Here is a 24,338-nt window from a genome sequence, read left to right as displayed (position 1 = left end):
GATTTCCTGTATCAATAAATAGATTGCTGGCAGTCAGCAGAACACCTGACAGTGCTAGAGGGTAAAAACCAGTCCAAGAGTAGCCATTAGGAAATAGATCAATTCTTTAGCTTGAAAACTGTATCTCCCCAGTACCAGTTGGATTTCTTGGCATTAGTTGATTCAATCCAGCAAAGCGCCTCAAAATATGCATAAATTTGAGTGTGAGTTGCTGAGCATATGCTTAAATAGACTGTAGTTATTTTCCAAAGGAAATCTTACTAGAAGGGCGAAAGTGTGGCACTGTAGAGATATAGATGCTGCAGGTGAAAGCTTTGTTTGCTGATTTTATGAATTAAAAACAAATACATAAAGAAGCTCTAATCCCATCTAAAATTTAGAATACAGCTGTTGTTCATTTTGCTGTTAGCAGTAGCCCTTGGACACTTCAGCAGGGATTTCTTTTTGGTGAATCTGATTCCCTCCTGTTGGGCAAATGAAGACAAAACAGTCTGCTCCCCTACTCTGCTCAATGCAGAGATGTGGGATTTGGGTCAAAACTGCTTAGGATGCATCTCGACATCTGGCTCAGTACAACCAAGGTTCAATACTGGAATGGAAATTTCTCCTTTTGTGTTCATTTTTCTCCATCACATCTCAGTGGCTGGGAAGGTCTTGATGAGGATCTCTTCCCAAAAGCATCACTCCGTATCACTGATGAGTTTTCTTTAGAAAACTCTTTAGTCTCATTTGCAACGAACCCCCTCCTTGCATCACTCAGTTACATCAAGCACAAGAATTAGGACTACAATAGGTAACAGCACTGTGAGTATAGGCCCTTCAGCAGCATTCATATAATAAACAAACAAACCAGGTTTCACCTTTCTGCATATTCAGACATTAGTTGAAAGCTGCATTTTTAGGTTCCTGGCATCAGTAGTCTTCTGCCGCTTGCAGTAATCTATTCTGATGCACTTGGTGGTATCTGCAACACAAATTAAGACACTTATTTAAAAAGAAACCAATTAACATAGCATTCTGTCTGGGAATATTCCCTACCTTCCATGGCATCAGAAAATAATAGTCTTTGCTCCTCAGGAGATTTGCTCCCCCCGACTTTTCTACCTCTAGTGTTAATTAGATATTGCAGGAGCAATGAATATGTCCTTATAAAGTTGGTTTGCTGAGACAAAAGCGTAATTTCTCTGACTTTTAATTAAAAAAAACACCTTCATTTCAAAGCCTGCCTCCAGAGCTCTAGTGTAAATGTTTATTCAAGCTGGAGACATACAGAAAATAGAGAAGACTGAAGCAGCAATGAGTGCAGGCTGCCCAAATACGGCTGCTTTTCTATTTTTAACATGGAACTTTAGCTGCTGCAGGGCCTTATCAACCCCAAACATCTTTGTTTTCATATCAACACCAGCCTGACACTAAGGCTGTACTTAGCTTGCTCAGTAAACCCAGCAGAGGGAGCAAAAAGCAGCTTTGCATTCTCACAGACTTTAGGAAATGGTTCTTCCACAACTACAGGGCCAATGATAAAATGAAAGGGAGAGAGGGGAAGAGGGATGCTATCAGGTCAATACTGTTAATCACAATGAATCATAGAATCACAAGGTTGAAAAGGACCTATAAGATCATCTAGTCCAACCATCCTCCCTTTATCGTATGTATCTACAGAAAACCCCTAACCATATCTCCTAGCTCCCTATCCAGATGCTAATGATCCCATTCAATCAGACTGTTGGTCTTTCAGACCATGCTAGGAATTAGACAAAGAGATGGATGATGAAAAATCTGAGGTGAGGTAAGATTCCTGACTGGTCCAGTTTGCTCCAGTTCCTGTCTGATTTACACTTGGCTCCCAGGTGCTGTTCTCAGATCCCAGAACAGTGAGAGCCCAGAACCCAGCCTTGTCTTTCTCAGACTCCTTCCAGTTGAAAAAGCTCTGGATCAGACTCTGGAACAGCAAATATTTTCTAAGTGCTGGAAGCTTCACTGGACAGGCCCAGTATGAGACAGGCAGCTGAGGGCAGATTACAAACCCGGTGCTTCACAGTTTCAGCAGGTCTGAAAAAGCACTCCTGCAACATCATAGCATACAGGAAAAAAAGACACAAAAACAGAAGTCAGACTTTTTGTATTTGCCTTTATTACAATATATAGTTCTATCATCGTTGCATTCAGCAGATCAAAATGAGGCATTAAAATAATTTTCATCATTGCAGAAGCACATACAGAGTAAATACTGTATATAAATAGGCTGTGAAATAATAACCCATATCTACAAATAAAAATACCCAGTACCCTCTTCCTCTCACCCTATATTACAGCAGTAACATTTTATCTTTAACACAATTAATGCACCAAGCGTGGTATTCTGTCCCTCAAATGACACAGCTGGTGATCATGGTCATCAGCTCCATGAAAAATAAACATCAGTCACTCCTCACTGCTGCACGTTCCAGTTTGTGTGTATTTTATAAATAGAACATACAGTGATTTCACGTGCCTGCATATCACTAGCCAGATATTCTTTCTAAAACAGAAACCAGCATTACACTGAAAGTTGATTCTTTTTTTTTCTTTCACAGAAAGAGTAGGAATTTGTTAAACCATCTTTTTTTTCTTCTGTAGGAATTAACAAAGCAGTTCAAATATTATGCATGTAATTGCTCAGCCACCAAACCAAAATATCTTATTCTCTCTTCAAAAGATTGGCAATGTTTCTATAACAGGCCAAAACTTGGATTTTCTGAACTATTTTTTCCATCAGCAATTTTGATAAGCACAAGTTATAAATATAACACACACATTTGTTTCACTCTCAAGCTCAGATACAAAGGGGATATACCATATGTCATAAATAAGGCGTTAACTTCACAGGACCATAGAAATGTTGGTCAGAAGGGACCCCTGGAGGTCATGTAGTCCAACTTCATGCTTGCAGCAGATGTTTGGCAATGTGAGACCAAGTCAGACCCAGCCCTTTTCACCAACTCCTGAACAAACCCCAGGTGAGGATTTCACAGCATGTTGGGCCTAAGTGCACCAGTGTGGCTCTATGCCTAAGAACGTGACAGAATTAAAATGACCACTTATCCACACTACCGTTTGGGTTGAAATACACTCCAATGCAATACGAAATAGGTTATCTAGGATTCTTTAAGTCATAAATAAAAACCACACAGGCTTCAGTTGCAGATAACTCTCTGGGAATTTTTCTTATGGAGGAAGCTGCTGCAGGTTAATAAAGAATTAAAAAAATGATAGAAAATTGATAGCTTCTTACTGAAGAGCAGGGTTGGTTTGGTTTAATTTTGCATCACAAATGGCTTGAAACACACCTTTGCCAAAACTGAATCACATAGCAATCAGTGTATTCATCCATTAATTCCATCATTAGTGACAGCTATAAACTGACACTTGAAAGAAAGTGTGGCTATATTTAGAGATGAAACCACCTCAGTTTGGTAACTTGAGATCCTCACTGACTGTCTTACAGGTTTGAGAAATGTGCTACAGGTTTTCTGACAGTCAGTTTGCATTTTCATTACATTTGCAAGGAGAGAATATCAGTCTGGGTTACCAAACACACATTTCTTTCTCTTAGTGTTTGTCTATTAATTCCAGTGTCTCCAAAGTGGACATGCAATGAACCAGCAATGTTCATGTAAAAAGGAAGACTGAGGGCTCACCACTGCACACTGCAGCTGTGTGCACATTGCAGCTGTGCAATGGGCTGCACTTAGTAATTGCTATTGAAGGCACAGGAAAATCGTAAATTGGCCCCCTGACATCTCAGATAAAGCCTGCAGCACTAAAAGTTTGAAAGCCCCACTTATAGAATTACCATCCCAACTACGTTGTTATCACTCTTTTGACATGCAAAAGCAGAATCTGTTGAAAGAGAACAAATGTGATACAGAACAGCTGTTTGCAAACCTTTGGGTGCTAACCAACCACAAACACATCTTAAAATTTCTCCTGGACCATTCTTCCTAAAATCCTTAATTGAAAACACTGCAAAACAGCTGCAAAACATGTACCACAGCCTCACAGATCTCAAGCTGGCAAAGACCACAGCTTATGAACCACTGTTTCGGCCATACTGAAATCCTACATACACGGAATCCCATGATGTCATTTTTAGTGTTTCAGAGAACAGCTAGGTTTTTAAATGTACTTTAAAAGAGGAAAAAAACATCCCTTCCTTAACTACAAGCTCAATTTAAGAAGTATTTGGCATATGGTCATTTGATGCATACATTTTAAAGCAAAGTACCACACTGTATAAAGGCAGATCATTTGGAAAACATTATCAACTGATCTGCAGTATTGCTTCTATCACACATAGTTGAATCTTAAGGCAGTTAAGAGCAAGTAGCAAAAACAGTACATATAGGTCGTGTCTGAACAAATGAGCGGAAGAAAAGATGGAAGAGGAAATTTTAATCTCTTGGAGCAATGTAAATGGCACTAAAAGTATCCATTCCATTCTTTATGATACAGAAACAAACAAACAAAAAAAAATCCATACAATAAAAACCTGAGATGCATCACTCACCAGCATCAAAGTTCACATTTTAACTCAAAAAAGTTTCAAATACAACTATTCCATTTTGACAAAATCCTCACAGTTTTCTTGGCTCGGCAACATCTTGAAACTCAGCACATAATGCTGAGCAAGATGTCTTCACTGAGGGAAAATCACTGAAGCCAAACTACTGACTTCAGTAAGATGGGCACTACACACAGCAGCCTGCATCTTACACTGCCACACTTATCTTAATCCAAAAAGCTTTTCCTGAAACGTAGTACTTCTCAATATGAAGACTATCAGGATCAGGTCATCTTAGTTATTTCACACCCCATTTATATTGCACATCATTCATTTCCAAACAGTAAATCATTATCAGATCAAAACAGTAGGCTGGAATAAATGAACACAGCTCCACTGGCATTGATGGCTACACCAGTTTACAGCATCTGAGGACCTAGGTCAGTAATTATTTCAGGTTCCTCCAGAAGCCATCTGGTCCAATCCCTCTGCTCAATTATTTGCTCTTTCAGAGGATGGAATCTGGCATACAGACTGCAACACGCATCACAAAATGACATCAGGACTGGCAAGTACCTTCAGCTCCCTAACTCGCAGTGGTGTCTGATGAGATGAAAGACAACTTCAGTAATACACAAAGGATACAGAACCACTTAATGACCTTATGACAGATCTAACTGCAACTCCATCATCACTGCAATTTTATTTAAGTAATGAAACTGTATGGCACAATTTGAGTTGCTGAGTGAAGAGTGAGGGATCTAACTCCCATTCCTGGTATGGCTCACTCTTGTCATCTGGAAATGTGACAAAGTATGAAGAAGCATTTCTAAGTTTGCTTACTGCAAATGAATACAACATCACAGATTCCAGCTGAACTGTCAACAGTAAAAGCCAAATGATGTTCTTGCAGCGTGAGCTAACACTTTCTTTGATCTGAGGCTGGCAGTCTGGAGATGCAGTTAAGATGAGTCCGGATGTACATCCTGAGTTTCAAAAGGTGGCAGAGGTTCCCTCCAGTAGGTAAACTGACTGTAGGTATCAGAACAAGGGAAATCTGAAGAATGGCTTCTTTTCAGCAAAGGGAAAATATGGTCTACCACTTCACACAGTCTGACATAGCTGAAAAACAAATAAATAAATGCAACACCAAACCATTTCAGATCACAGTCACAGTCCCCAGTCAAGACATGGCTATACCTATATGAACAGGCTATACTCCTTACATGAATAAAATTGAGTTTAATTTTGGTGTCTAGCTTCTAACCAGGATTCACAGGTCAGATTCAGAATCCACCTTTGCTTAGAATAAATACTTTTCTAGAAAGAAAGAGGTGCCAATTTCAACCCAAATCACCACCTGAAACATTCAGGCCCCATATTTGTTTCTTCATTGGCATCCAGCTTGATTCAAACAGCTCCCTGCTCAACTGATCATTCACATCCATGTGCTCACTTTGATTCCCCTTCCATTAAGTGCAGTCTTAATTTCACAAGACCTTTTCACTGAGATGCCTAAGCATCTTGATGGAAGCCCTCAGCCCTTCCTTTACTTTTTTCCTGGCTCTTCTACATAGAAGTTTCAGGAAAAGGAAATTTTGACAAAGCCACAGAAAAGCAGATGGCTTCACAAAACTGGTTAATATCTATGCAGATTAAATTGTACACTTGTTATTCATTATTAAAGTAGATAGAATATGTTACACTAAATACAAAACAATTTCTGTATCAGTTTAACCAAAAAAAGAGTGGAAAGTCTGTATTTTATTTTACTTAATATTTTATTTGGCACACCCTAAAGATTTTTTCATTACTAAAATTAAATCCATCTTTGGGCAACTTGAGTCATATGTTATAAAAGGAAATTAATTTCATCTATAAAGTGTTAGGGATAAGATCACTTACGATGAGATGTTTGTCTTTGCATGTTCTTGTATAAGCTCTCCTTTGGGGTTGACCGTAAATATTCGGTTTAAAGAAACACCCACTTGTTTGTATGAATAAACGTCCTAAATAGAAAGCAATAAATAAATAAGTAAATAAAGATTCTGTCTCTGTATACTAAAGTTCATTGTGGAATATATTACATAGAATACATCTGCATAGCACTGTAACTGTATCTACCTGCTATGAATCTGAAATTCTATAAAAGTCTCTAAAACTTTGCAGACTTGAACTCAGTAATGAAAGGCCCATGAAACAATTTACAGTTAAATACGGAGTTTGCCACTTCAATTTAAACTATTGATCAAAATCATGTTGTTCTGTTTCTCAGTTAATTCCCCTGACACAAAAATAACATTCAATAAAAGCCCAGTGTTGTTCAGAGGTAAAAAAAAAAAAAAAAAAAAAAAAAAAAGTATTTGAAAGTATTTGCACTTCCATTTTTCTTTCAATTTTTCTTTCAGATTTCATTCCCCAAGTGTGTTGTACTGACTATCTTGCAACAACGTATAGATGCTAAAACATAACTGGCGTAAAACAGTGATTAGTTTGTAAGGACAAGGTCAAGTTATAAAAAGTATTTATATTTAAACCCCAGGAAACATCTCCCAGTTCTTGAGTTTGGTGCAATATCCATAAATTGACTTTGTATCAGAGAACGGGAAAGCAAGGTATAAAGACTGTAACTGCAGGTCTGATCCCCAGGAGGTAATACAGATACAACTGTGGGAATTAATTAAACTGGAAGAGGGAGATTTAGACTAGATATTGGGAAGAAGTTATTTACTGTGAGAGCGGTGAGACACTGGCACAGGTTGTCCAGAGAAGTTGTAGATGCCCCCTCCCTGGAAGCATTCAAGGCCAGGCTGGATGGGGCTGTGAGCAACCTGGTCAAGAGGGAGGTATCCCTGCCAATAGCAGGGGGCTGAAACTGGATGATCTTAAAGGCCCCTTCCAACCTAAACCATTCTATGATTCTATGCTATGGTATGCAGTTCGAAGTAAGAGTTGAGAACAGGGCCAAGCTGCCATGCAAGTCTCTGGATATAGTTTTAAATTTCAGGTGGTGAAAGTTTAATGAAGATATGCAAACAATTTCTACACCATACAGTATGCTGTGTGCACCTGTAATGCTTGCAAGTACTGAAATTTCACTGAGTTTATTTGGGGAAGAGAAAAAAAAACTAGCAAAGGAAATTGAGAAAGCTATAATCCTGGTGTTCACAAAGCATAACTGCATTTCACATCTGAAACAGCAGTCAAAGGAGATATCAGTAATCTCTTTAGAAACTCTACAATTCTGCTTTACTTGAAGTTGTTATTGATGCATGAATGAAAATAATGATTTTGTTTTACTTTGAGGTTCATCTATAATGTAAAATCACAATAGCAGCCAAAATATTGCATGTGATGTAACAACCAGATACAGCAGTGGTCGGTCTATGGGGACCCCTTCCTGTCCTCACTGACTATGCTTTTAAATTATAAAACTCTTTAGATGATGAAGCTGAAAAAAATTGTCACTGCTCATAAATACCAGCAACCCTAAGAAAAAATGTGGGATAACTGTAGGAATGAGTTCCAACAGAAAGGCATGCTGAATTCTCTCAAATGTAGCTACAACGTGCATGGTTTCAATGCCAAAATATCTTGCCAGGCACTTTCATCCAACATTTAGGCATCTAAAATGCTCAGTCTCTAAATGTTCTCATTCACACTAACTATGGCTGGTGTCCATATTTATGCTGGTAATTTCCCCAAGCTATCAATGTTTTAGCTAGTAAACGCATCTGAGGTCTTGCACTGCTGAGCAGCTAAGGCTGGAATCTATTCCATGCTCCTCAAGCTTAAATATTACTTTTAGATCTTTTAAAGTCAGCAGAGAGCACCCAAGTCACCCTTGAGAAGCATTCAATTTATCTCCACCAACTAAAGAAGGAAGGAACCAACTGGTTAGTTATAACAGGGAACAGGAAAGGTCAAGGACCATTCTCTCTAGGCTGTGTTACAGGCTGCACTATATGACAAATTTGTTTCTACTGGAAATACTAATCAACAGTACATTGCTGGAGCAAGTAGCAAATGCTCTGCTGATGGGCTCACGGGCACAAATAACAGTCCCATCTGCTTAACTTAGGTGCCCACTAACACTGTAAATACTTAAAGATTGCTATTTCCTGTGCCAAAACCATTTTTCAGATCATGGTATCAGTACAAAAGAAATGGTGGTCACATGCTAGGGTGCCTCTGCCCTAGCTTTGCTTAGGTTATATGAAGTCTCAGCATCCTCCCAAAGGCTGTATCCTTCTGTGGATACATGTAAGTGTCCTTCGGGCCATGACAGGAGTAAGAAAAGCGTACAGTACAATATTATTCTCCAAATGGGTGAGAAACCTGACTTCCCCTCTCTGTGTCAAGAAGCATGTGAGTTTCTCTGCAAAGCAAAAGGCTTGATTAAGTGGGACATCCAAATCCTTCTAAGTGTTGTGGTTAAGTCTATGTTCCACTGATAATCGTATAAAAGGATTTGGTGTTTGTCTACAGGTAACTCATTGGCACTGTATCAGTTGCAGTAAAATGGTATCCGTATTTTCCACAAATGCCTAAGGATTTATTTATTACATAGTTAGGGTTTAGATCAGTATTTAGTATTATGCTAAGCTACAAGAATATAACATAGTTGGATTGCTGCTCTTGCACCTCTGCAGCCTACACTGTGATATCTTTGAGGAAGAACTTTTTTTTTAATCCTTTGCATAAAACCTAATAAAATATTCTATAGTTCCATTTAAAGCTTCTCAGTTTTAATGCAACAGAATGGTGAAATAACAGCAATATTTCTGTTCTCTGCAATAAAATAATTTCAGCTATTACTCACAGCGGGTCTGTTTCCAAAAGCAGCATAAAAGGGTTCTGTGTTAGGATAAAACAAATTTTTTATGTCTGTCAAACACTGAACTTTGAATTTTTCTGGCTTTTTCTCTATCACTTCCCTGAAATGATATAAAAGGAAAAAAAAAAAGTGAGGGAAGCATAAACCAGTTTAACTTTATTCAATCTTCCCTTCCCCCCCATCCCCACCCTCCACCCCCACCCCCCCCCGGTTCACTCAGGACTCCTGCTAAGCTTTTCCTCCATTAAATCTTCATTTGGAAGTCACAATCGCCACAAAGACAAAAGTAGCATTCCTAAGCTTACATGATGACTGTGATAAATAAATCCTCCAAAATGAAAACTTCTACTGTAGCTTAAGTAATAAAGATGGTTACTGAGCAAAGATGGTTGATTACAGGGAGTCGTAGCTAAATAAAGACTTATGAGACATAAATGAAGTAAGCAGCTTCCTGAGAACTGCAGTATGATTCATATAGATTATATTAGCCACCACAACGTATGGCTTTTTAATCACAATTTTTTCATTTTTTTAAATTAAAGGCTTGTAATTAACGTATGTGCTAAAAGGACCTCAGTCTGTTAAGATGCTTCTACAGTCAGGGTTATCCACCACTAACTAGCAGAAGTAATAAAAAAAATCTTCCATTTCTTTTCAGTTGCTCCTTACAGGATACAGAATTCATTAATGAACAGATAAGCTGCCTCATCTCTGGGTAAAAACCCTTTCATAACAGCTTCTCTTGGCAAGGATGCCGAACAGGTGGTGAAGTCTGGAGTTCCCACAACAGAGAAAGACACCAGTATGACACAGAAGTGCTGAAGAAGCTTAGAATCTTCCATCCTAGTATCATCATATATGCCAAGGAAAATGCAAGTAGCACAAATGCTTCATAGGAATATTACAGCCCTTTGAAGTGCAGTTTCACGTATAAATTAGAGTCTGAGCATGTGTAAAGGAGGAATAAAACCATCTTTCCCCAGCCCCCTGTTGTTAGTACCCTTATAACCACAGTGAATAAATTCATGGGTAACAAGTCATACATTGCCCACACACCACAGAAGTTAAGAGAGATAGATGGGCATTTTTTATTCAAAAGATGATACCAAAAAGAGTATTACTTGAAATATATTTCTAGATATGGGGAACGTAAGATGACAGCACCTATCCTTTTACCATGACTATTATTTAATCAGTCTAAGAAGAACACTGTGTACCTCCACGCTCTCTTATATTTGGAACATGACTGGTAACACAACCTGTATAATGCCATTCAATCAGGAGAACATCTGAGCAACCTTCTATTACAAATTCTAATGAAATCCTGTCACAGCAGCATTTTACAGCTTAAAATATTTTCAGTAATCACTTGACATACTTCACTGAATTAGGAAGAAGGTACAATATTCATATCTGCGCTGTCATGATTCATTTATTACATACCAACACCTAGAAAGAACATTACTTCCCATGTAGAAAAGCACAATAAAGTCAGGACTACAAAGAGATCACTTTATTTTCACGTGAACTTCTAAAGCCAACAAGAAATAAATATTATCATGCACACACACGCAAATAGGAAAAAAAAAACCAAAAAAACAGGCAACTTTTACCTAAACTTAAAATTAAGTGATTGCAGATATACGTTGGGGTGTATTTAAGAGAGAAACTGAGCAATATGCTTATCTATTTGATTGTGGTCTTTTCTTCAGCATAATTTTTTTTTAATTAAACTCTGGACCACTGTGTAAGTAAAATCATTATGAATGATTTCAATAGATCCCATTAAAATGCTGACATGTCAGCTTTCACCAACCCCCCCAAGTTTCTTTCTACACAAAAGTGATATCACAGTACCTGTGCAAAGCTGAGAATAAGCTGCTTGGACTCAGCAACACTGGCCCTTGTGGCAGCACAGTTCCACGTTCATTGACCCAGTGCAGGTACCCCCTGGTCATGTCTGCCATTCCAATAGCACGTGCTGAGCAATACAAAAATTTATATCCATTTCTGTAAACAGAAACAAAAGAAGATAACACTGTTAAAAATAAAGCAGGTGTTTTGAAACAAATAAAGTTTCGAGTTTGTTTTCTTATCACAGGGGTTAAACAGCTACATTTAAAAGGAACAATTTATGTCAGAATGCTGGACAAAAATCTGCTTGGTTTGATTACAGTTAATGATTTACACCTAGAAGGGGCTTATTTATCTCTTCTCATAGCTTCTACTTTCTACTTACTCTCACATACTAAAACTACAGGCATTTGTGTTAGCTAAAAGTACATCTGCTAAGAGGAAGCACTTGGCATAAAACAGACATGGGCATATTAACCTTTGCTGTATTAACGATGTTATAGTCCTGCCTTCTGGGTGGGGAAAACTGGTCTACGTGCAGCAGCAACATACTCCTTTCAACTCTGAGCAAAGGAAAACTGCAAAACATTGTGTAAGAAGTGATCATGACACTGAAATAAAAGTTTCAGCAGAAGTTACAGGTTCCGTCAGAATGCAACAGAGTTGAAAGGCATTAGTTCAACTTAATAGCATATCCTTTTGCAAATCCTACATGGGAATGTGAAATAAATGCATATTCAGTGCATGCATGGCCATTAAATATAACTATTCAATATTTCTGTAGCGTTCAGCTGTAATATTTAACTGCTACATAATTAACTCAGTAATTTGAGAAATAACATGACTCTATTCTGTTTTCCTGTTTTTATGATTTCAATCAGCAAAGCCCTAACAATTGACCAGCACAGAAATAACAACTACAAGTAAAAAGAATAAATAACATTTTCACCAAAGACAACGCAGAGTCTACACACAGGAACTAAACAGTGTACATGAATTCAAAGGCTGCCCTGTTTTTTCTCTTATCATGCATGTATATACAGAACTAATGGATGGACCAGTCTGTCCGGCACAATTTAGATTCCAGCAACCACGGTTTTATAATTTATCATTTATGTAAAACAAGCAATAAACAAGCCCTAACATAACCACAGTGCATAGAACCATTCAGATTACCTAAAAGTACAGTTATGATATGTTCCAGAGGTTCTTCAAACAGCTGCAGTAAGCTCGATATACAAGAACAGCTGAATGTGATGTAATAAAATACATTCTTCCCCTCCCCCCCCTTCCCCCACAAACACACACACACAGTGTCTGTTCAACAATCACTAAAACTTGTTGTTGATACTAAATGTACAGATATATGAATACCAGAATATTACAGACATTTCATCTGATCCCGTTCAGATACCCACTAACTTTTCTCCTAGCTTCTTTTTTCCCCTCAACTACTACTGAGGAACCTCACTACCCTCACAGGACAGTTCTATTCATACTTACCAGAGGAAACATCTCAAGTTTCTCTAATTACTCAGGCCCTTTGCAACATGTATCTCAGTAACTTTCAACACCTTTAAAAATCTTTTAACATTCATAAATTTGCAACTAAATAACAGAGTAACAGCAAATATTCATATAGGCAAAAAATGAAATAAATCATATAACTATCAGTAACAAAGACCAACATCACTGTATATAAACACAATGAGTATCTTAAATGGTCCTTTCCTGCTCAGGAAAAGATAGTGTGCTCTAGAAATTTAATATTTAGACAGCTGGAGTCCACACTTCTCTAAACTTCCTTTCTGTTTGCTGGAAACAGCAGAAATTCCCTTAAGCTGTCTCATCCCAGATATTTTAGATTTCATCCTTGAACAACAGATAAAGAAACTCATGTCTCTCTACTCATCACTTTGAAAGAAAAACAACTATGCAATTAGCTTAGATTAGCCACCTAACTTTCAAGCAAGCCAGCTTTGGCAAGAATTCCACCTACAGTGACCACCCTCAGTTAAACAGTCCCTAGATGTTTTGCAATGTCCTCAACAAGGAGAGATGGAAAGGTCTCATACGCTAACACTGTTGCAACTCCCAGGTTGTAAGAACTTCCACTCACTGAATTTATACAACTCATTTGGATTACTACGTTTTTTTCTGAACTGAACTGCATCTGTTTGGGACAATTAGGAGAATAACTGCTACTCCTTAATTGACAGGAGACTTCTGCTCCTGCCTGGTACCACAAAGCAGGCATTGCTCTGGCTATCAGACAGCAGATAGTTACACTATGTAAGCAAAGGGATACTGATGAGATTTCTCTTAACCTGTAAGCATAACAGTCTATAAAGATTTTAACTTTTGCGTGCAAATGAATAAACACAGACAAGTCACAGACATACCAACAGATTCACTGAATACTCACTGGCTCACTTTATGGTACAACTTTGCAATCCCTTGGTGCGTCCAGTCTTTGCCTAGAGTAGGCAAAATATGACCTAAAGTATCTGACCTGAATAAAAGAAGAACAATGTAATTGAAATGAAGAACAAAACCAACTTACTGCTTTTAACTAATAACAGATGAGGCTAACACAAGTCCCCCTAATTAAATTACCTAGCTGCAGAAGAGAACTAGGTTTTCTGCAAGGTACTGATTGCCATCAGAAGAAGGTAAGATCATTCCCTTTTCTTTCAAGACAGTCTTGACACATTTATGCTATTTGAATCAACCTAGTGCCCCAAGATATGTTTTCTACCACAAGCTAGTGAGCCATAAGTTAAGAAGGAAGTTACAGCATACAGACTACCAGTTAGACCTATGGAGGAGACCAGTTAGTACTAACCATACTTTTTGAGGTTTTCCTTTTCTAAATAAACCAAATCTAACTATAAGGTAGGCAAGATTGTAAAGTTTCAAGCATGCAATAATACTCTAACTTCTTCAAATACCCAAGCTGGCAGTTGGTCATATATAGTTATAATAATTTCAACATATTTTCCACTTTATGTTAAAGAAAACTATTTACAATACAATAATAATCAAAAGTACAAACAACTGAGCACCTCACTAGATTAACTGTTATATGGATACACAGCAAGAAATCCAACCACCCTAAATATCTTGCATCTGATAGAGAAAAGATTCAGCAATGGCTTAGAATTCACAATAGTATTATAGGGTGAAGGGATTCGATTACTGTCCAGTCAGCTCAACCACAAAGAAAAAAGTTGGTCTCAGTTTACTGGAACTAAATGAAGAAATAAATAAGAAACCAAGAAAATAAGAAGGCAGAGTAACTAATCCGTGTTGGCAACCAAAAAACAGTTTGCCCTTCAACTGATTAACTGTAATGGAGAAAGAAAAAATAGCTTTAGTTCAAATCAAGTATTTTAATTCAGACCAGATTAGTTTTGGAAATCCTTTGGGCTTTTCTTTGTTTTGTTTTTTTCTGTTTTGTTGTTGTTGCTTTTAATGCATCTATTGAACCTCATAAGTGTGATAGAGCAAGAAGCCTATGATTCTGTGGAACACCCTGCAATGCTATTGTAAAAGCTATAATGAAACACCAAAAAGTGAAAAATTGTGAGTGTTTGTAGGATGTTTTTTTTTTTTTTTTATGAAATAATGATTCCAGACAATGAGTCTTGCAGTGTTTGAAAACAAACAAAACTAAAACAAAAAGCTCACAGACTCTATAAATTACTAAATACGATGACTCCTTTTCCCAAAATTCCCTGTTTTTGTTTTAGTACAATGGACAGAAGCAAATAGTCTCTCTATTTACAAACTCACCGTGTAATTGTTCCATCGATGTCAGAAATAATAACCTTATCATCCCAATCCCATAGGTAAATGGTGCCTTCACAGCGGCAAGTACCTTGATATTGTGTTGTAACACTAAAGGTCACATCATTGGGACCATTCTTCAGCTTTAAGCTTTTCTGCAAGACATTATCAGCAAGATTATCAACAATTTGAGTATGTGAAATGGACATCATGAAAACAGAAAGCTACAGATGACCATTGCTTTGGTCACACAACCTTCTTGCTTTCAACAGAGCCATTTTCTAAGTAAGGTCAGCAGAGATATATATGGTGCATATGAAACACTGATTTATGGAACAGAATGAAACAAAATTCTGATCCATGGTAAAATATGAAAAATCATATTGAAAGGTTTGTGTGCAATAATGAAAATGGAAGGTTTCTCACACCACAATAAAGATATAGAGAAAGAAGCATGGGTAAAAAGGAGTGTCATCAACAGTGAAAATGAGAGTGCTTACATGCAGATTTATGTTCTATGGATCCACATTAGCACATTTCTGGTATATAATAACCCACTTATTACCCTTCAGTCTCCAAATTTCCTCAGCTTCCCCAACTTGCTGCCCTTCCCTTTCACTTAGAGATTAATTGGGCATGTAACTACTAATGTGATTGTTTTTGTAGACTCAACCACTCATTTTCACAAAACCTGCAGAGGTTTCATGCCTTAAGTGTTCTTAGTTACATTCCACTGAACTGTTCAACAAGTTAATATGCAGAATGGAGGTGTGAATGCAGAACAATTGATGGGAAACTGATGAGTCCCATCTACTGTTTCATCAAGAATCCAGTCTAAGAGTTGTTCTGGCTTCTACTAATTACTTCAAGGTTTCTGTATCTGAAAAGGATGTATATATTTTTAAGCCAGTAATATATTTGTGTAGCCCTTGTTTTCTGCCTGATATAGGAAGGGACAACCATATTCCATTCATCTCATAAGAAAAATTCAACATTCCTTTCAAACTATTTAGGCAGTAAGCAATAGGTTCCATAATGCTGCACTTCTCATATGGGTTTCCTTTAGAAAATTAGTTGGCTGTAGGTAAGATGACTAAAAAAAAGTATTTCCCTAAAATAGCCCATTTTTCCAAAATCCACTTGGCATGTGTAAAACAGAGCAGTAGCAGTTTTGTCACCATTAGTCAGAATGCATCTGTCACAGAGGAAGAGAGATGGCACCCAAGAAATTAATAGCCTGGCCTCATAGTAAGTGCACAAGCAGCTCTTCCAAAAGTTACTGACAAAGAATAATATTTACTTAAGAACGCCTGTCTGTTTATTAACAAGAGGGAGGGGACAGAAAAGAGACCTCTGAGCTGACACAAACTTCATATGTAATGCAGAAAGGACGTGGTTCCACTATACCCAGGTGCAAAACACGCACTTCAGAAATAATTTTAGTATTTGTCTAAATAGGCTCCCAATCTCTGAACCCCCGCACTTGCTTGTGCAATATTGAGAAGTGAAAGGAAAAGATAGCTTCAAAAATATTGTAATAAATAAATAAATAAATAATGAAACGAAAGGGATTAAATGCAAAAAGTCTGGATAACATTGCTAATAATAATACTGTGATAATATAGTTCTTGCTGTATTAGAAATGACATTTCAATATACAAAGACGTAAAACCAACTCACAAGCTGGTCAGAAGTTAGTCGAAGTGTTTTTTTGTAACTTATTCCAGACAATAATGAGAGATGACTCGAGTTGGCTTGTAATGACCCCAGGTTTTGTTTGGCAGCTCTAGGGTCTTCATCGCTCGAAGAAGATTCATCTTTTATTCTGGAACAGTGCACACAGAAAATGATGCTATCATGTCCGTAAATGCGTCTCAGTATCCATTAAAAATGCATTAACAGTGAGTCACCAAATAAGTTATTGATTCTCTGATCCTGTTTCACAAGAGTTCATTCACAGCAGGGCTTTTAAATTTATCAATGGAGTGCTGAATTTTCATTCATGCTCATTCCCCATCATTAATACTTGGATTCCCCAGGGGTCCATTCCAACCCCTATGATTCTGTGATTCACTTGTCTTTATGCTAGTTTTCATCACTTAAAATTTAACAGATATGAATTAATATGTTATGTTGACTCAAAAAAAAATAATCAGTGGCAAATATTAATTTTTATATACATTGTTTCACTAATATATTTAATTTAAAAAAAAAAAAAACAAAAAAAACCTGAAACTACAGAAAAGACGACTACAGAAAAAGAATCTTGCCATGCCCTAAAGGAATTTAGCAGTTAAAAAAAAACAAAACAAAAAAACTGTGAATCTCGTCATCCTTCCTCCCCTCCTTTATGGGTGGGATATGGCACCAAGTGACTACAATTTTATCATCAAAAAACACTCCTTTTTCTATGAGCAATTATTGGGTTATTCTTTTCCACAATCTGCAGGATTACTTCATTCAGGAAGGAGTGGAAATGAAAAAACACTTGACTAAGCTCCTTTAGACAAAAGCAAAGTTTTTCTACAGCACACAAAACTATCACCTAGAGAAGGTAAAATATCCTTTCAGATTCTGCAAACATAATCTTTAAAACCATCAGCTACTGGGCCCGTTTCCATCACAGCTGAATGTTCTTTGATGTCAGGAAGTCTTGACCCATTATCGAGATGGTACATGTCATGACTAACAACATTTTAAATTCCATCTTATTATCCTTTGTAACAATCACATCTCAAAAGCTTTATTCAACATCCCACTTGTGCCCCATTTGTGAGCAATAAATTCTTAATGACAGATTTTAAAGATCAGTTAAAACTTCAACAAAGAGCACCAACTACAGAATTCTGTCTACTTGAAATCCTAATCCCACTTTAAAGCCTATCTTTCAACAACCATGTAAAAGATAACAGACCTCGAGGTCACTTATCAAGAAAGGGAACACAGTCTTTCTGATTCCTTCTGTAGATCTCAAACTCAGAGAGGCAAGCAAGTCAAGAACTACAGCCCATTCTCCTGGAATGCAATTGCTTAAAGAACAGCTACTGAGTTTTTTCATTTGTTTGTATTTTTGGTTTGTTTGGTTGGTTGGCTGGTTTTTTCCATGTAGTTTCACATAGTGAGTATAAAGCATATTTAAATCTGTATATTATGGCCCTCTTCAGCTCTAAGCACAACATATATGAGATGTCTGTACCTAGATGTACAGCAAAGATACAAGATAGGAAAGCTGCCTCTGGCTATCTCATCCCCTCACAGTTTCGAGGGAAAACTAAGACTCTTACAGAGACTTCAAGAGGCAGATTCCAGCTATACAGTATGATTAATTTGGAGGATGAGAATGAACAGATTTCTGCAGTCCTTAAAAGAATTAATATTAATTCTTATTTATTAATAAGATAAAATATTAATATTATTTCTAATTAACTAATATTAATAAAAACATTAAACTTTCCTACCTATCGCATGCGACAAGAAGCCTGGAAACTGTTACTCTCCTGAACTTCCTAAGATACACAGAAAGAAATTAAAGTGTCAAGCCATAAATCAGAATTTTAGCGCCTGAGAACTGCAATAACCTGGGATAACCTACGATGCTGCCTTGAAAACTCCAGAGAGATGTAGATTAGTTTTGCAGAACTGCTACAATTATTGTCTCATTTATTTATTTATTTGTCAGAGGGATGGAATATTTGTCACAGAACTATCAGCCAAACCATAAATTAGAAATGCCAAAGCACACTTGCAAGGTCTGCAACCTTCCCATGGTTACAGTCCTGATACAATTCAATATTCATTGCATTGAAAATTTACTTCATATGGCACTCGATTCAAATATAGAAACAGCTTGATTTCTCTTTTAAGTTATAATTCTTGCTCATTTCAGGTAGAGAGAACTTCTTGGGTACCTGTTTGCTATACTCATCTCTGAAGAGTCTTCTCCTTTAAGTCTGCTTCCACTCATACCTTGTTCTGCCTTTGTTTCCTATAAAAATACAAGAAAGTATACAAATTCATGGAGATTCAGTTAAAGAAAAAAAAGTTATATGTGAAGATCAAGTACAGGCGTTTTTTTCCCCACATATTCCCTTTTCCCTCTTTAATCATAGATAAAGTAAAATTGTACGCATTTCTTAAAGAATGAAGGCTGTGTAAAAGAATTAAACAACAATAATATAAAACTCGGAAGAAGAATTAAGATTTAGTTATGCTAGCAAGCATTTTAGGAAGGGTTTGATTAAAGGCTTTCTGAAGTCTGACCTCAGATGCTGTTTAAATGACTTTTAACATGCAAATCCTCAGTTGAAGTGAGTATTGAAGCGAAGTTCTGAGGGATGAATTTGGAGGTAGCTAGCCTTCCCAACACTTACCTCTTTAATAGTACTGTTTCTCCCTCTCCAGGAAAACCACCATCTTCCACCTTTTTTGGGCATCTTGTCTCTCATTATAGACTCCACAGTGGCCTGTGATAAATGGATGGCAACGTAAAAAGAAACCAAAATAAAGGACAACCTGATATATGTAAATGAAAGAGCGCAAATGCACAATTTTAACTGATAATAAACAGAATAAAAGTAAACATACTGTCTGTGGACCATAAATTCTACTAAAGCAAAATCTAATGGTATCCAGCACTGCTCTGAAGTAACTTAAGCATGAATACTTATGGAATTTTTAAAAGAAAAGTGAAAAGAACAAAAAAAAAAAAATCAAAGGAGGAAAAAAAAAGCATAAACAGGTATTAGTATAATGGCAAGAATGGAGAAGCTACTGTTTCTTATGTTACTTAGTGCAAATTATATTTGTTAAAGAAAGCATAACAAACAAACGAATAAAAAAAGATCAATTCCTGAAAGAGTCATCATGGAAAGCAGTAAAAAAAAGTAAGAGCATGCAAGATGGTCATTTTCATTTATGAATAACTATGAAGTACATAACTCATGATCAGCTAGGATAAAATAAAGGAAAACACTAGTTTTTAATGAGGTTAGCATAACACTGTGAGCTTGACTGACAGCGTTTGACAAAAAAGACAACAAGTCTTTTTGTGCTTTTTCTTTTAAATCTTTGCTAATTTCAATTCACTGCATATATTGGATCCTAGAAGAAAAAAAAAAAGCTTCTTCCAATAATGCTAGCTACAGAGATTTATGTACCATAAGAAGACTTGAATTCATCCAACCACCAGAGCAAGCTAAAAACAGAAGGGGAAATAGCTACGATAAAGGTGGATACAGTGTTCTCTATGTCCTAGAATAGCTTAGCCACAGGTTTTATGATGAGATGACAGCCTCTGCTGGAAATGAAGTCATCGAAATAAAAAAGAAAGAAAAAACACAGAATTGATACCAAGAAAGACTAGCAGTTAAGAAAGAGGACTGAGTTCAGGTTATGCAGAAATACAACACTGCATCCCTTTTCTCAGGTTTTCCACAGGTTTTCCTTCACTATCCTATCTAAAGTATAAGAGAAAAGAGAGAAGTGACAGAGGAACGAAGTTGAGCAAGTAAAGTGAAGTTTTTTCCAATGCAAAAAAAAAAGTGCAGATGGAGCTACTGAGAAAACAACACAGTTGTTAAGAACGACGGCTACAGTTTAAAGAGGTTATCAAACATATGGACAACTTCAAGCAGATGTACTATTGATCTTTAATTAGATAATGTACATGCTTACAGATAAGAATGTATTTAAGTGTATTTTGCAGAACATCAGTGATTTTTTTTTTGCCATAGCTCAAGCTTTCAACCACTTCATAAAGCCTGTTTTGATTAAGTATCTTAATATTTCAACACCTTAGTTGTATTCTTACAGCAAATCATAATTCTTATAAATAAGGGATTAAGAAAACCAGCAGAATGACTGGTAACATAAACAAGTAATTGTGATTTCAGCAGTACAGTTTAGAGTATTAAACCTTTCCAATCACACAGACCATGCCAACTATACGTATGAGCTTCCTCACCCTATGAAAATTGTTGTCTAAAAAGACAACAGTCCACAGAATGCAAGTGAATTAAAACAAAAGACAACAGTGAATTTCACACTTATGGAAGATTTTTCTTTATTTATAACCTATATGAATGATGGCGTAACCATAATATTGTTGGAGGAATTGCTATTTCTCCTTAATGCAAAAAGTGTTTCATACCTATTGTTTCTACTTATTCTTCCTAGGCCAAATGTTTTGTCTTTTGATCAGTGAATTACAAAGGTTGTTACCCTTGTATTGCCACTGGAGATCAATATGTGCCAATGAGATGAATAACAGCTTTGATGATGATTAGAATATTTGCAGTAAAGCACAAAAACATCTAGCTCTGTGATACCCTGAAATTCAAGCCTGGTTTACCAGATGTTTAGAACTTCTAGGATCAGTTTATAATGTACTGAGTCAGGAGGCAGACTCAGCAATCCTTATGCACCCCTTCCAACCAGCAATATTCTACGATTTTATATTGCCTGTCTGCATCTATAGGTAATGTGGCACTAAGACAGCAAGAACACAATAGTAGAGTATTACTTCAAGTTTTGGCAAAATAATTCACATCAATTAAATATAAAGATACATGCAGGGCCAGAAGGGACAGAAGCAAAATTTAGTTTACAAAGGGTACTGAATCCATAGCCAACTAGGGTACAAATTAGACCAACACTGATAGTTACTCTTTATAAATAGTCACAGTGACATGTATTTCTGTCCTGATCACCTCGGTGGCACTAGGTCACATGTAATTGGACTAAGTACATCAGTGTGTTTGATATAAACAACCATACAGCTGTCACAGTCATAGCTATCACTGCCTACCTGGGTTGGTTATGACCAATCAAGTGAGAAATGGAAAGCTAACAAGCTATAAACCTTTCCTGTTGAGTATTTAAGTCATATTCAAGTAAGGTCAAAAGTCTTGACTTCAATTTTTATTTGCTAACATATGCCATACACAGATAAAATGAAACAAGTTATCAGTGTTCAGATACAGTAAACACTAAAGTGAGTCGATCTAATTTATGTTTACAATCCATATTAATGCAGGAAAACAGGAGAAGAAAAAGCGATTAAGTTCAAAATACTTGTAACAGTCTTAGCTTAGAAAGTAAATACTATTCACAGGACAAATCTAGCTTATACTGAGAGCTAAATAAGTAAGACTAAGGGAACGATTTAGTGTGAATACAGATGCCTTTATAACACAACCCCTTTTCTCCACCTTAGTTAATGATATGACTTAACAAACAGCAAAACATCATAGCTTCCACTCTGATCAACCTTCATATTTAATCTTACCTTTGGCAAAGGTTTCTGGAATGCTTGCATTGCCAACAGAAGGGGACCAGCTGTTGTCCAGTTGTAGTACCTAGGTATTTAAGAAAGACAATTCCTTTATTTTGTCATCCCAAAGTTCCAATACACAATCTAGTATTTATCATAGAGTAAGCTAAACCTGTGAAGCTCCTTTAGCACAGATACTTAATACCTCATTATCAAGGGAGCTCAGTTTTACGTGTTTTTTCTTAAACAGACAGTTTTCACTGGTTTTGCATCAAGTCACCACACAAGAGTTAGGAAACAGTCTGTAGGATATCAGACTTTTACTATGATGTGCTGAACTCAGCTCAGCTATTGCCATAGACTGTAGTATGAATAGAGAAGTATCATCCTCTCTTCCTAGATCATTGGTAGGCAGGTAAATGTTACCTACAAAAATGAGAGATATATGGCAGAGGAGAAATAAATGACTCTCCTTGTCCCCTCTCTGATGGAGGACATGAGGTCATCACACACTCAATACCATATGCGATTAAAAACTATTGCATAAGGATGCACTAAGTACAGCAGATTTATACCATCAATTTCTTTAACTAAGGGTAGCTTAAATTCTAACTGCAGCACAAAGCCATCATCTCTCTTCTACTCTAAACAGAAAAGGTTAGATGAAAGGGGCTATAACATTAAAATATCCTCCAAATAGCTGCATCTGGCATACACCATAATGCTGTACTGCTCAGCAACACAAATGTATGAAATATCTTTAGCCTTCCAGAAACGGAAGTCTCTTTGGGTAAATTCTGACAGATCTGGAAAGGATGATGCTTCTATAGAGGCATATTAGCAAAATTATTCAGCTTTATAAACACAATGTACTACATATGGAGGGTTTGCAAGCAGAACATGTTGATCTAACACTATGAAGTACCACCGCAGAGCTTTTGTTGCAACAGTAAGAACCATTTCTCCTTACTTACACCATGGAAATATACTTACTTATTCCCAATCTTAACTACAAGGTTAGGGTCATCAATGATAGCAGGATTGTCCACAAACTGCTGATATGTTACTGCATGTTCTAAGAATTCTTCTGTTGGGGAAAAACAAGAAAAAAAAGCAAATGCAAGTCATGCCTTTACAGATCCCCCGTGGGATGGGCCAGTCTAAACAAAAACATATTGCTTTCACACTCAGAGTTTGCCCTTGACTACTAAAGTACTGAGATCAATAGTAATATAGAAGCAAGATGTTCAGAAATTCCAATTTCAGAAGATACTGAGAGTTTCTTTGTGCGGGGCTGGGTATTTTCCCCTTCAAAATACAAGCTAAGTGAAAGCTTAAGGATAGAACTGCAAGGAGGAAAACTAGGCTCCTAAGACAAGTAGGGAAATATTTCCTTATGCCTTTTATTGACCCTTTGTGCAAATTAGGAATAGGAACTGGTGGGCTTACATATGCATAAATCCATAAGCAAAGCTTGATGACCACTTGTACAGCTTACAGTGAAATAAAAACCACCTATGAATAAAACACCTTTTCCACTACCTGCAGCTCCTTCAAAGTCCCCATAGTTTACAGGTGATCTGAATAATAAGCATAACTCAGATTACAATATAATAAAAATGCATAATAACTAGCTTCTGAACAGCAATCAGCGTAACATCAGGCTCATGGGTTTATGACTCCATGTCACTGCAGAATTTGCATGTCTTAAACCATTTATCTTCACCATATGCAGCTGAAAGTTTAAAGCAAAGAACAGTCTTAAATAATTTATCTCATGAGTCACACAAGAAATGAAAGGTACAGCAGCTGTTGCCATTTACAGACAAGACCATCCTTTAATTCCTGGCATGGACAGCATAGTACTTCTTGGCTATAAGTTACACCAGGTGACAAAAGTACCATTTACACCACTAGGATATAAAATCAGTATTATCAGGAAATGCATACATGCACATTTTTAAGAATATAGCATATAGACAATTACTAAAAGGTATTAAAATAGTGAAATGATAAAGACCATCTAATTATGGGGGTAGGGAGAT

The 24,338-nt window shown here is 36.8% G+C and overlaps 1 protein-coding gene across 11 annotated transcripts in view; it reads right to left on the bottom strand.

The window, feature by feature from the left end:
- Positions 1-2,111: 2,111 nt before the first annotated feature.
- The window catches only part of LPIN1 (lipin 1), a 64,355-nt gene continuing 42,128 nt past the window's right edge, over positions 2,112-24,338 (bottom strand). For 7 of the 11 annotated variants that reach the window (XM_015859437.3, XM_015859440.3, XM_015859439.3 and 4 more), the window contains 12 exons: positions 23,287-23,380; positions 22,309-22,378; positions 19,394-19,486; positions 18,932-19,008; positions 18,482-18,529; positions 16,704-16,848; positions 15,030-15,178; positions 13,660-13,746; positions 11,238-11,390; positions 9,366-9,480; positions 6,449-6,552; positions 2,112-5,665 (listed from right to left, as the gene is read on the bottom strand). In XM_015859437.3, coding sequence (XP_015714923.1) covers positions 5,506-5,665; positions 6,449-6,552; positions 9,366-9,480; positions 11,238-11,390; positions 13,660-13,746; positions 15,030-15,178; positions 16,704-16,848; positions 18,482-18,529; positions 18,932-19,008; positions 19,394-19,486; positions 22,309-22,378; positions 23,287-23,380 — 1,295 coding nt within the window. In that variant the 3' untranslated portion in view covers positions 2,112-5,505. The remainder of the gene's footprint in view (positions 5,666-6,448; positions 6,553-9,365; positions 9,481-11,237; positions 11,391-13,659; positions 13,747-15,029; positions 15,179-16,703; positions 16,849-18,481; positions 18,530-18,931; positions 19,009-19,393; positions 19,487-22,308; positions 22,379-23,286; positions 23,381-24,338) is intronic. The other 4 variants (XM_015859438.3, XM_015859443.3, XM_085542181.1 and 1 more) reach the window with 1 other exon arrangement.

The sequence above is a fragment of the Coturnix japonica genome, chromosome 3, assembly GCF_054131305.1.
Source record: "Coturnix japonica strain WE chromosome 3, WE-NBRP24, whole genome shotgun sequence".
Taxonomy (NCBI): Eukaryota; Metazoa; Chordata; class Aves; order Galliformes; family Phasianidae; genus Coturnix; species Coturnix japonica.
The sequence above is the reverse complement of the archived record's forward strand: the minus strand, read 5'-3'. Positions and strand labels throughout refer to the sequence as shown.